The 13,347-nt window shown below is 41.6% G+C and overlaps 1 protein-coding gene across 2 annotated transcripts in view; it reads left to right on the top strand.

The window, feature by feature from the left end:
• Window positions 1–3,700: 3,700 nt before the first annotated feature.
• SETBP1 (SET binding protein 1) overlaps window positions 3,701–13,347 on the top strand; it is a 329,542-nt gene continuing 319,895 nt past the window's right edge. For both annotated transcript variants that reach the window (XM_015595730.2, XM_025038627.1), the window contains exon 1: window positions 3,701–4,343. In XM_015595730.2, coding sequence (XP_015451216.1) covers window positions 3,858–4,343 — 486 coding nt within the window. In that variant the 5' untranslated portion in view covers window positions 3,701–3,857. The remainder of the gene's footprint in view (window positions 4,344–13,347) is intronic.

The following is a 13,347-nucleotide window of genomic DNA, read 5'->3' as shown; positions in this document are numbered from 1 at the left end:
GGATTAAAGTCCTCAGCATAGGTAGTGAGTTTCGCAGGGGCTGCCTGGGAGGGTGGGGCTGTAGTTGGAGTAGTTTGAATTTTAGGACTTTGAATGAACTGTCAGGGGGCTAATTCATTTTCATTCAGAAGGAGCGTCTTGAAATCCTCCAAGTGCCCAATCCTGCACTGGGTGCTGAAGTGAGTATAAGAGTTGTACAACTGCAGTCGGTCTCAGCCTGAGACTGAATTGCAGTCGAGTGAGGGAAATACGATTTGTGTACTCAAAACAAGAAGACAATGCAAGACTAATATTTAGTGGCAAGCTATACAGCTGGGTATGGTGTAAATTAGGCCACGGAGTGAATGCTGTGGTCCAGAGTTTACAAAATATTGTCATGGGGAAGTGAAGACTTGGGCATGATCTTGAAATGTTAGAGATTGGGACCTGTTTGTTCATTTGTTCATTCATTCGTTCATGCAACAGACATTTGGAGAGCACCAAAAATTGTATGCCAAGCATTGCATGGATCAGTGGAAAGGGATATAAGAAAAGATTCTATAAAAATACTAAGGCAGAAAGAATTCTCTATGTATAATACTACTGTGGAGATTAGTGAGACTTAAATAGGGAATGCATGTCGGTGGCTAATGAGGCCAAAGACTGGATTCTTAAGGCAAAACCAGTATGGAAAGTCTGGAACTGATGTGTTCCTGAAGATTGGGATTATTTGAGACTGCATTACTGTTTCATCTCTGGTATTTATCATGTTGTGCTTACAATGCTTTGGTTCAGGTCCTTATTTAACAATAATTGGATTTCAACTGAGCCTTCTTATGGTCCCCCTGCCTCTAATATCAGGTTCTCTTAATTTATTCCTCATATCACATGCCAGAATTATCTTCCCAAAGCATAGGCTTAATAGCATCCTTTCTCTATTGACATCCCTTAAAGGAATTTCCCCATTACCTGTAAGATAAAATCCAACCAATTAGCATGACATTCAAGGATGTCCATGATCTGGCTGTCACCTTTTATTGCCAGCTACACCTTTCACCAGTCCCCATTTTGTACCGCACCTCCTAGCCATACCTCAAACCTCCCCCGAACCTTGCACACTCCTGCTCCACGCTTTGCCTTATGCCATTTCTTCTTTCTGCCATGTCTTTCTTCTGTCCACTCTACCTATTGAAGCCCATCAAGGTCAAAGCCATATCCTGTGCTCTCCTTGAAGCCTTCTCAGGTAATTTCCCATCTGTCTACACCTTGCTCAAGTGGAAAACACTTTCTCTTCCCTTTGTTACTATTCTTTATTATTGGATATATAAAAATCTGCCGTTTCATTTTTCAAGTCACTCTTTAAGAGTGTAACCTCCTTGAGGAAAGAGATTGTATTTTAATTGTGTCTTAGGATCTTGAGGAGTACTGAAAAAAACTGTTGCATTTTAATTTTTTGTGTATCTCTTATTACTTGAGTTTTAACTTTTGGAACTTTGTCTCTTACATCAATTAGTTAATGATTTATACCATTAAATATAAGAAATTCTGAAGTGAGTCATTTTTTAATGGAATATATGTTCTTAGTGTCAATAATATGTCCACTTCATACCACCTAATCATTTTTCTGAAGTTTAGATTTCACTTTCTTTTCTCTCATCATAGAATCTGCAATAGACATTGGCCTACTCTGGCTCAAAGGTCTGAATGGATTTAGATTAGGAATGTTTTATGAGGAATATGCCTCACCTTTTTTGCTCTAACTCAAAGGTAGCTTTATATGTAGGTAGCAGGGAAGTAAAAATGTAACATTGGAGATTCCTACCTGAGAAAGTAAACCACTGAACACTACTGCTGTAAGGAAACGTGGCTTGCAATTCGTATGGCTCTAGGGTACAAGTTTAGAAAGATCTACTTGACTCTTAGTGCTCCAGAAGCATGGATACGTTCCAGGGCATCTTGATGCCTCCAACAGCTAGTGTGGTACCTAGCACTTGGAAGAGAGGCCTCAATGAATGTTGACTTGAATGTGACTTTTAAAAAATTAGGTAAAAGTTTTGGGCAGGTCGACAGATAGGTCTAGATGAGACAAATAATTGTACGTGTAAAAGAAACATCAAGTTCAGATGTTTTAAGTGCCCTCGCCAATTCCTAAGTGGAGACTTTGTCCCTTTTGTAGCATGGGGCACCTGTTTAGAGTTTGACTGACAGCTTCAGTGAAGATGCTCATGCTCTCACTAGGCAGCCTCTTCCCTTTCAGAAATGCTGTGTTTATTGGGTTTTCCCCTAAGTGGAGGCATTTGTAAACATGTCTTTCTATAGGGCTGGGCATCTCTGGGGAGCAGGTCAATGTTGAAGCTCTGGCTGCCTTTCTGGCTGGCTTCCTCAAAGGGCATCAGCTGAAAATGTACTTACTCCAGAGGGAAAACATAGATGCCTGGTCTTAAGGTTCCAGTTCTTGGTTGTTCTGAATGTGTCTTTGCAGGCATTGTTGAAATTTTATGATGGGCACATTTGCTGACCAGTTTCTTAAATTGATGGGCTCAACCTAAGGTGTGCAGTAATGTGCTGGGAAACTTAGAGTATTCAGCCATTTAAGAAGGCTTCAGCATGAGCTCACCTGCAGCCTATGGTGCAAGGAGATGATGTCTTGAAGTTTTGTGCAGCCCCAGGGTTCTAGATTTTCCCTTGAGAATGAGCATTTAGGCTTCCTTTGGGGCTTTGAAAATGACGAGTATGAAACTGAGAATAATGGGGCATGGAGTGGATAAGGGTGAAGGATAGTTTAGCTGATCCTACAGTGGTCAGGAGAAAGCTCAACCGATTTTTCTTTTTCTTGGGAGGAAGGCAGAATCAAAGATCCTGGTCAGTTGGAGAGGGGAGGGGGTGGTTCCTGACGCTTTCAATGGCCTGTAAAATGCTTCCTCTGCCTTTCTCTCTTTTTGTTGTTACATAGATATAATGCCACTTTATTTAGGACCAGAAGGGAATTAAAACTATCTCAAGTGGCTATTTTTATCTAAATAATTAATGATTAAATATCTTTTGTGTCGATAGAAACATTTTTAGAGTTGGTTTTTCTTTTCTGTTTTCAAGCCTGTGCCTAAGCTTTGCATTTGTTTTAAGAACTAGATAAGACTCTTGCAAAATTGAAATAATTAATAATGAAAAGTGATAAAGAAAGAATGGGCAAGATGTTGGCCAACTGTCCTTCCTCCAAGGGGATGGAGAGCTTGGCCCAGGCACCTCAAAGGTTGTGTTCAGCTTTGCAAACTGTTTTTCATATGAGAGGGAAGTGGTGCAAGAAACCAGCCAAACGCAGTTCCCACAGACCTGAGCGTCAGCACTTCAGACTTCCCTTGCGTCATGTTTGGTTTTGATGGTGACTCAGCCAGCTATGGCTTCAGTTTAAGAAACTTCTAGCTGATCAGTGAACTGGAGGGCTTGTTCTTTTATCCTTCTTGAGTCCACTGCCATAAAAATTAATAACATTTTAATGAAGGGGTGGGGTGTGTGTGTGTGTGTGTGTGTGTGTGTATGTGTGTTTCCCTCCTTTGTTCTACTTAATGCAATATGGGGATGTGCATATTCTGATTCGATTTCTTCCCATCGTTTTTTTGATGCTATAGATAAATGGGAATGGGCTTCTGGAACTTTGATTGTGTTACTTTTGAGGTCATTTTCCCTCTTGCCTTGGCTAATTATCTCTCTGCTTTTCAGTTGCAGATCTGATTTCTTCCGAACACCTCACCTTGTCTCCATCCCTGTGACTCTGAACCCAGCGGCTGGACCACTTTGTCCTTGGAATTTTGGGGGTCCTCTCTTCTCACCTTCCCTTTCCCCTCTTCCTCCTGAGAACTCCTGAAGACTGTAGGATTGTCATGGAGTCCAGGGAAACCTTAGGCAGCTCCCGGCAAAGGGGGAGCGAGTCGGAATTCTTGCCAGTCTCCTCAGCCAAGACCCCGACTGCTCCCGGCTGTGCAGGAGAACCTTTGCTGTCTGCTACAGGAACTGGGAAGGGGATCCCAGTGGGCGGAGAACGCATGGAGCCAGAGGAGGAGGATGAACTGGGTTCTGGGAGGGATGTGGATTCCAACTCCAATGCAGACAGTGAGAAATGGGTGGCAGGAGATGGCCTGGAAGAACAGGAGTTTTCTATCAAAGAGGCAAACTTCACAGAGGGGAGTCTGAAGCTGAAGATTCAGACCACAAAGCGGGCTAAGAAACCCCCAAAGAATCTGGAGAACTATATATGCCCACCTGAGATCAAGATCACCATCAAGCAGTCTGGGGACCAGAAGGTGTCCCGTGCTGGGAAAAATAGCAAAGCCACAAAGGAGGAGGAAAGAAGCCACTCCAAAAAGAAGGTAGAGAGCCCTGTTTTGAGTGTTTATGTTTGTTTGTTTTTGCCATTTTATCTTCAATTTTTAAGGGTCTATTTGCTTATTACTTATTTACACTAAGTCTTTACTTAATGTCATCAATAGATTCTGAGACTTTAATCAGAACGACTTACGACAAAACCAGTTTTACCATAGGCTAATTGATATAAACAAGAGTTAATTTTCTATGGCAGCTCATCAACTTTATAATGAAACTGTCGAACTAAATGACGTTATTTGAGGACCTGCTATATTTCTGAATTACCAGTTTCCCTTATGGAATACTTAGGACCTCTCGAAGAAATGCCTCTGATATCTTGGTAGAGTGTCCAATTTATTATTATTATCTTTTACCCACCTGAAAAAACAATAGCTACTAGAATTATAATTCTGGAGCGTTCCTATTTATTACATAGCAGCCAGTTGGCGGGGTCCGATCTGGCTAAGCTATGGCAACATTTTGAAGTTTTTCTTTTGCTTTAATATTTGAATGTTTTCATAATTGAGAGTAGGATGTTGAAATATTTTGGTCATTCAGAACAGTAAAGAACTGTTATCATGTTTTGGTTTCAGTCACTACTGTACATCTTTCTAACAGGTGAGTCTCTCACTTGACTAAGGAAACCCAATCTTTGTAGTAACTGAGGCCCTCAGAGGACTGAGAGATCATGATTATAAGAGCCAGTGGTGAGCATCAGAACTGGAACTGGAGAAAGAAAAGGGGCAGATGACTGACCTGCATCTTTGTCTAACACATCATTGACTTCTAAGATTGGGTGTTGAATGAACTTGGTTGGTTGTCATTTTCCTCCTAGAAGACGAACATGGTGTAGAAAGCAGCTTTCTAGGTAATTGGTGGTGTCATTTGGTTGGGAAAATAATGGGTTCAGATTTCATTGTATTTATTTTGTATCACAGGGGATTACAGTGACCTGTCTTGGGAGGGGCGTGGCACTCCGCTATGATAGCAGAGGACTGCCGTGGTCCAGAAATTTTCTGTTGCTAACCATCTTTGGGACTTGAACATAGCTGTGAATGGAGACTTCTTGTTGACAGAGTTTTGGGTTTCTGAGTTGTAGGTGTTAATTACAGCCTTTATAACTCTTTTCCCCATATCTTATAGTTTATCTGGTCTCTAGCCATGATGGAGTCACTAAAAATGGGACGTATAAATGAACCTCTCGCCTTTAAAACCTATTGATATTCTGTAGTGTTTCTGTTGTCCGTGGTTTTTGCACTTCAGAGTCCTCATCTTCAAGGAAACTGCTGGGGATTATGTTCTTTCTTTTGTGTAGGGCTTGTGTCCATCCTCATTCTAGGTGTTGCAGCTGATTTGTTGCATTTCAAATCCAAAGACTTGGACTAGAAGAGATCTTCTAATATGAGTAGTGCTTCCCAGTTGGCTCAGGTTATCCTGATTTTAAAACTGAATGTCCTGCGCACAGTAACTCCTTCAGTCCTGGGCAAGTCGGGAAAGTTGGTCACCTTCCTTTAACATTCAGGACACAAAGAAATATTTAAAAGTAGGCTTGTTTTTACACAGCATAGAGGTAGTGCTTTCCCGTTCCCATTATAACTTTTCTGTGCTTTCTGCTTCTCTGCCATAAAGGCAAGGATTATCTGGACATACATAGAAACTTCTGAGAATCAAAATTGAGAAGCAGATTTAACAAGTCAGGCTCCATATAGAAAGTGAGTCTTTGCCTTGGAATTGGGTCTCTTCAGCTTTGAAAATGAATATCTTTGTCCCTGGACATTGAGATGACCAGTTCTTTGTGTGTTGTTGGATTTTCGTATGGGTGGGCAGTCCTAAGAACTGCGGTAACTTTTTTCCCTCCATCCCCATCACTACCAGGATTTGAGCAGCAGATAACAATTTTGGGTGTACAAACCCAAATTTACTCTCCTTGAAAGACGTTCTTTATACAGGTACTATTTTCCCCAAAACCACAAGTTGGTTCCCAAATTTAGCCTTCTGCCTATTGGAATGCCCTAGAATAAAACTCTGGAATTTGTATTATGACGAAGATTTCAAAACTGAAATGTGTAATGGACTTCTATTCTCATATCTGAAATTCTCACCCAAAAAGCTGGATGCCCATTGTGTGCTTTATTGGAAGGAGAGATGAAATTGCTTACTTAAATATGCAATTTACCAAATCAGTGTTTCTAAGCCTCAGAAATTGGAGGGGGCAGAAAGGAAGGGGGAAGGGCCGAAATTCAGTGTATTACATGGATACTATAATGAGATTATCTACAAAAATTTTAAATTGTTAGGAGCTTTCATCATGCTGTATTTATCCATCCTTCTTACATTTATTTATATCCAGAGCTGTTACTTTCCAGAAATGAATGCAGTTATCAGTACTGAGTCTTAGTCACTTGATAAACAATAAGAACATTCTCTGATCTCTGTTAGATTAGAATGTCAACTTTATTTTTCAAGTTCCTGTTGTTTTGCAAACAAGGAGTAAACAAAACTGAGACTGAAGTAGAGGGGTGGAAATCTTGCCTACTGTTTGTATAGAGAAATTCAGTGTAATGAACTTATAGAATTTAATTATTTGTATGAATGGGAAGCACGTGATCAGTAATTTGTGGCAGGGAAGAGGATGAGGATGGCATTTTCTAAGCAACAGGTCAATGTCTTAACTTCAAAATCCAGTCTTCTGGATCTTTGTTATGAGACAAGCTATTCATTGAGGAGGTACGCATGGGATGGGCCCTGGGACTCGGGTCCTACACTAGGAGCTAGAAAGGAGGCCCCCTTGAGCAGGTAGAGATGCTTACTTGTGAGTCCCCTGAATACATGTGCTTACTTAGAGCAAGGTCGGCAAATCATAGTCTGTGGGCTAAATCTAGCCTCGCCCCCCCGCCCGGCTGTGTACAACCCAACAGCCAAGGATAGTTGGGAAAAAAATCAAAAGAAGAATAACTTTTGTAACATGTGAAAATTATACAAAATTCAAATTTCAGTGTCCATAAATACAGTTTTCTTAAAAAAGAGCCACATCCATTTGTTTACATTTTGTCTGTGATAACTTTTGCATCATAATGGTGGAGTTAAGTGGTTGTAACAGACACTACATGGCCTACAGAGCTTAAACTATTTACTTTCTGGTCTTTATCGTCCCACCTGAAGCTGAAGGTGTTAGTTAACCTTTGAATTAAGGAAAGGGCATAGAGTTTCAGGATAACAGAGATTTTGTTTTATTTTGTTGTGGTGTTAATGATTCAGCCTCCAAATTTTTTTTTTCTTTTGCAGACCAATTAATTTTATTCAAGTCATTGTTTGACAGCCTTAGGCAAAGATAATTTATATTGGATCCCAAATGATTTTTTCATTGATTTTTATGAAAGAGCGTACCGTAGGATAATGATAGCATTCCTTACATATCACAGCTATTTCTCTGCTAGGTTAACTCTATTTCTACATGTTCTGCTGCTTTGGGGTGAAGAGATATACGTGTGGAATCCTTAAGAGCTTTCATCTAAATTTCAAACCTAGGACCAAAGCTCCGAACTGAAGAGGCATTATGGATGTTCAGGCAACATGGCCACTTAAGTGGTAGGATGTTAGGAGGGACCCATGAAAATACCACCTTACTGGCTCAAGGATGCATGGACTCTAATAACCAGGGGACTAGTCCCCTTCCTTTCATATGAAATTGGCAACTGAGATGCTAGAGGGGTTATGATGAAGACTTATGTGAGGTGTAAAAGCATTTGGTAAATGGTAGAGACTGAGAAGGGGGCCTCCACCCTTGTCTTTTGGGTGGGCTTTGCTGATGGACTTCATAAGTACGACTTACTCTATCACAGCACCAACATTGTTACATCTTAGACTTAACACAGGTAAGTGATATAATAACTTAAGCTTCCTCTAGTTCCCTTACAGACAGAGAGCATGAGAGTGAGTCTCTAAAAGCAAGTTCAGGTACAACACGTGAGCATAAAATGTTCCAATGTTGACAGGTTTTTAAGAGGCTTTCACCAGGGCAAAGCTTAGCAGGTGTCCTCTTTCCTGAGGACTTTCCATGGGAGTCAAGGCACCATCCAGGTTCAGTAGCATGAGGAGAGTCGAGTCTAGATGAGCTCCCTGCAGTGACCTAGGACAGGCTATGTGGTGTGATAATCTGCACCAACTGGCTCTGTGACTTTGGACCTGGAGTGTAACTTTGCTGATGCCCCAGTTGCTTCATCTGCCAAATAGAGATGATAATTTCCACATGATACAACTCAATGGAAGGTTTTAGGAAAAATAGGTAATTTTACATCTAATAAATAGTTTGGTTTGTTGAACAATTCGCAGACCCTATGCTCACTATTTTACGTGGATTTGCCTTCTCTATTCATCCTTATAATAATCCTGCCAGATAGATATTATTTATTTGCACATGAGGAAATTAACTCTCAGTTACTTAAAACAAAAACAAAAACAAAAACAAAAACGAGAGCAGGCGCAGAAACGGACATAGTTTGCCTTTGAAGCCAGTTCTCTTACACTCCAAAGCTAATGCTGCATTCCGGCCCCTAAGTGACCAGACTCTAAAGGACAAGGGCATTTCTTCCACACTTTCCCGCATTAGTCAGGATGACAGAATCATAATCTGGCATTTTGTCCTTACTTCCAACTGTCCAGGATCTGGGGGAGAAAATTCAAAGCCTCCCTAAGTTCAAGTTTTATTTTTTCCTATATTGTATATTTACAAATTTTTATTTGCTTGTGACCAAAATGCAACTTCCATTTCAGTTCTTTGGACTTAATTTTCCCTTTTTCTCAGTTTTATCAGAGAATCTATTTCCTCCAGCAGCAAGGATTTCAACTTTATATTCATCAAGTGTTCAGGATTCATTCTTAGCAACCCCATCATTTTCAAGTTTTATTTTTTCCTATATTGTATATTTACAAATTTTTATTTGCTTGTGACCAAAATGCAACTTCCATTTCAGTTCTTTGGACTTAATTTTCCCTTTTTCTCAGTTTTATCAGAGAATCTATTTCCTCCAGCAGCAAGGATTTCAACTTTATATTCATCAAGTGTTCAGGATTCATTCTTAGCAACCCCACCTGGACCATCATCATACGTCTATGGTGAAAGTCTTGTGTTCTGAGCACTCATGACCTTCTCTTAGGAAGTCTAATGGGTCATGCATTCATTTACTCATTCTTTAAATAGCACCTTCTTTGTGCCAAACACACACAGTATGAATAGAAAAAAGGCTTTTTAAGTGATGTAGACGGGAAGCCAGGTTTGCATCAGATTGTAGAGAGAGATGAATATCAAATAAATAAATGGGTTTGCCTTTAAATCTTTAAGTAATGAGAGTGCTCAGCAGGCCTTGAACTGGGGAAAGGAGATGCCCAGGAAACATAATGAAAGTGATGCAGGACAGAGAAACTGAGAAGGGGAGAGATGTAAGGGGAGCCTTTAGGTAATGCAGTTTTTAGTGAGGAAGACTGCACTGGAGTCTGTATTTTTCCTGGAGGGTGCTGAGAGGTACCTTTTTCTTGACCCCCTCTGATAGCAGCAGTTTGGTATGTCAGGTAGTTGAGCAAAGGACCATGGGAGGGGGTGTTCGGCAAGGGATGAAAGGTAGGTCAGATTGCCTGACATCTGGCTGCTGCACCCGTCATTTCCTCCTCCACTCTGGTGGGTGGCCCTGGGTGTCCAATGAGCCTTCTTTCTACCCTCCTTTTGGTTCGGGTGTCTTTCCCTGACAACATGAGCAGCTTCTCTGATCACTCCTAGGTGGTTTCCTTTCCCTTCTTTTCGGAATATACATGTGACTCTGAGCTTCTTCATCCACAACACCCTCAACCTGACTAGGAGAGCAGGGTCTCACCAGCATTTCTTCACAAGAGGCTATATTTTCCCTCTTGTTTAATTTTTTTTTCTCTCTACAGATTTTTTTTTTTTAAGCAACACATTCCTATTTACTCATGAGAGTGCCAGGACATTTTGTTTTCTCATAGGTTTCTCTCTAGTTATTTTCTAGCTAAAGCCACACGGAGGGTGGTAAATGACCTTTTCCACAAAGTTATTTGTCTCCATAGGGCAACAGGTAACTTTTGACATCTGGAGCTGAAGGTGTGGGGGACAGAACGTTAAACTTGGAGATGAGAATCCTGTGCACTAGCTCTGCCTCTGTTGTTAATGATTTCAGCAAGAATCTTTCACCTTGGGTCTCAGTTTCTGCCTGTTGTTTAAAAAAAAAAAAAAAGACAAAATCAGATTTTGACCTCTGAGGCCTTATTTCTGTTCTAAAAACTAGAAAATTTAAGAACCACGCTGTAGATGGATAAGTCTTTCTCTTTAAGAAAACTAGTTACTATAAACAACATTTTGACCTCTCTTTAGACCCGCTGTTCCGTCATCAGATTGTTTCCTTTTGCCTCAGTGTCAAAGGCCTCCAGTCAGAAAGCCAGTTTCAGAGTTGAGCTTAAAAAGAAGGAGGTTGGAGGGATGGGTGAAAAAGTTGAAGGGATTAGTACACATTGCCAGTTATAAATATAGTCATGGGGATGGAAAGTAAGGCATAGAGAATATAGTCAGTAATAATGTAACAATCGTGTGGTGTCAGATGGGCTCTAGACTTATCAGGGGGATCACTTCTTATAAGTGTCAAATCACTACGTTGTACACCTAAAAAATGTAATTATATATCGACTGTAATTGAAAAATAATTTTAAAAAATCAGTGAGATTTACCCAACTTGCATTCCATGGGGATATTCTGGGAATATTTGGTTCCCTACTCCCTTCTTTTATGTTTCTTTTTTCTTCCTGTGTTTGGGATTCTCTGGGAGTTCAGAACGCTGTGCTGGCCCTTCTCCTCTTGGTTTTGGTATTTCCTTGGTAGTCAGTTTCACTTTGGACTTCTCCAAGGGGCATTCTTTGGTGAACTCCATGTCATTGAAGATCAGTCTGGCAGAGTAATCAAGCAGGAAAACTGTGCTTTGTTCGGACGGAGAGTCATTCGTTCTTTGAAATGTTCAGATTCTAGGTGAGGAATGAGGCATCTATTAGAAAGAGACCCTGCCCAGAGAGTGAATTTGAGTGTGGATCCCTTGATTGGAGGACCAGACTCTGTCTGCCTTTGGAGAAAGAGAACCTGCATTAGATCGTGAGCTTCCTATAATCTTAAGCAATTTCCTTAACCTCTCGAAACCGTTTCTTGATTATATGCAAATCAGAGATCATAGCAGCACCTCCTTGTTGGTGTTTTGTGGGGACTGAAAGTGCCTGTGGGCACTCAGCACTGCACCTTGCTTTGCATGTATTACTGTTATTCCTGTTCAGCTTCCTCTCTTCCAGGCCACCCACAGGACCTTCCTCAGTACAGGCACAGCTTGGCACATGGTGACCTCTTGTTGTGCTAGGTGCTTGGGAGTCATGGGCTGTCTTAGAAGCCATGTGTTTCTTCAGGCCAATTCTGCTTCAGTATTGATCATGGCTGTGTTGAATTGTGTTAGCTGGGTGGCAGTGCCAATGTCTTCTTTCTGATACCTGTACAAGCATCTACAATACAGCATGTCACTAATTCTTTTGGTGGGTGTTGGCGGCGGGGATTGCTATGGGGATTTATTTAGAGACGATTCAAAGATCTTTTATCTCTGTGGTCATTTATCCACCAAACCAGAATGGCTTCCGAGCTCTAACCATGACTCAGAATGGAAGCTTAAAGGCAGTGTCATAAGAACCACCAAGTGGGGTTCAGCTGGCGCTGCCTTCCACCCCTGCCATGCTTCCAGCACTGACAGTCACCCCTTCTCCATTATTGTCATTCCACATCCTCAAAAAGTCCTCTCGTGGCTACATTTCCACTTGACCTGCACTTACATTTTCTTTTTTATTTTAATCAAAGGCAAGAGAAGCAATCCCTTTTTGCCATTCTGTATCCCATCCTTTGATTCTTCTGATTCCTGTAACTTTAAGTTAAAAATGTCCTGCCTTCAAAGCACTACAATTCAGGATAGCCCCGGAGATCTCCCGCCTGCCTTGCTTCTTCATTAGACACTAGTGGCTTTGGTCAGGAAGTCATTGGGCCTGGCTAAGAGACGCCAAGGCAGAGAGCACAGGGATGAGGCAGGGAGGTTCAGACCTTGGTTCAGGCTCCTGACTTCATGACATACAGAAAACGAACAACATGAGGCACTGATTACTTGTGTTTTGAGGGGTTTTTATCTATAATAAGCTAAAAGTTTACATTATAATTCGCATACACCAAAGTGCTTTGGTAAAAGAGTTTCAACTTGGATGGTCCGCAGGGCGAAACTTGATTTGGAAAGTACTGTTAAGGCCCTAAGTTGCCTCTACCAAGGAAGAACAAGTGGCCAGAGAACGGGGCTGTCAGAGGAGTGGGCAGAAGTTCAGCTTTTTTTTTCAGCAGGGCCTGCTCCCCAGACACAGCCTGCAAACTCCCACCCGATTCCCAGTTGTACCCAGTTGCACGCGAGTTGAACTGTGTGCTGGGTGGTGAAGCAGCGAGCCTTCTGTGTGAGCTGAGGCCGCTGTCTGAGCACGTCGGAGCACAGATCACCAGAGCCCTGCATGGCGGGCAGGTTTGGACTCCATCACTTCTAGTGCTCCTTCTGACTTTCCATACTATTCCAATGGATCTTGCCCTGTTAAGGCAAGGAGCCTCTCTGAATACCTTGGCTGTGTGTTTCCCTCTGAAGTCCCAAGTTTGTTTTTGTTTTTTGTTTTTTTGTTTTTCTGCCTGTTCCTCTCTCCCTAAGCCAACTTCCCTCACCTCCCCACCAGCCTGTGACCTCACCAGGGCAAACAATGGAGGCCTTTATTTACTCTGAAAAGTCCAGGCAGTTCCCATCTTGGTGCCTGGCCCATGAGGCTATTTGATAATCATCATTAGTATCAAATGTAGGTTGCTTCAGTGTGTTTTCTAGACCTTGTTTATTGTTTTTCCCAAGATCCTCTTCATTGCCTCCCACATGTATCTAGCCAGTTTCACAGTGGTGGTGGGGG

This window comes from Pteropus alecto, unplaced genomic scaffold (assembly GCF_000325575.1).
Source record: "Pteropus alecto unplaced genomic scaffold, ASM32557v1 scaffold146, whole genome shotgun sequence".
Classification (NCBI taxonomy): domain Eukaryota; kingdom Metazoa; phylum Chordata; class Mammalia; order Chiroptera; family Pteropodidae; genus Pteropus; species Pteropus alecto.
This window is presented reverse-complemented; position numbering and strand designations above follow the sequence as displayed.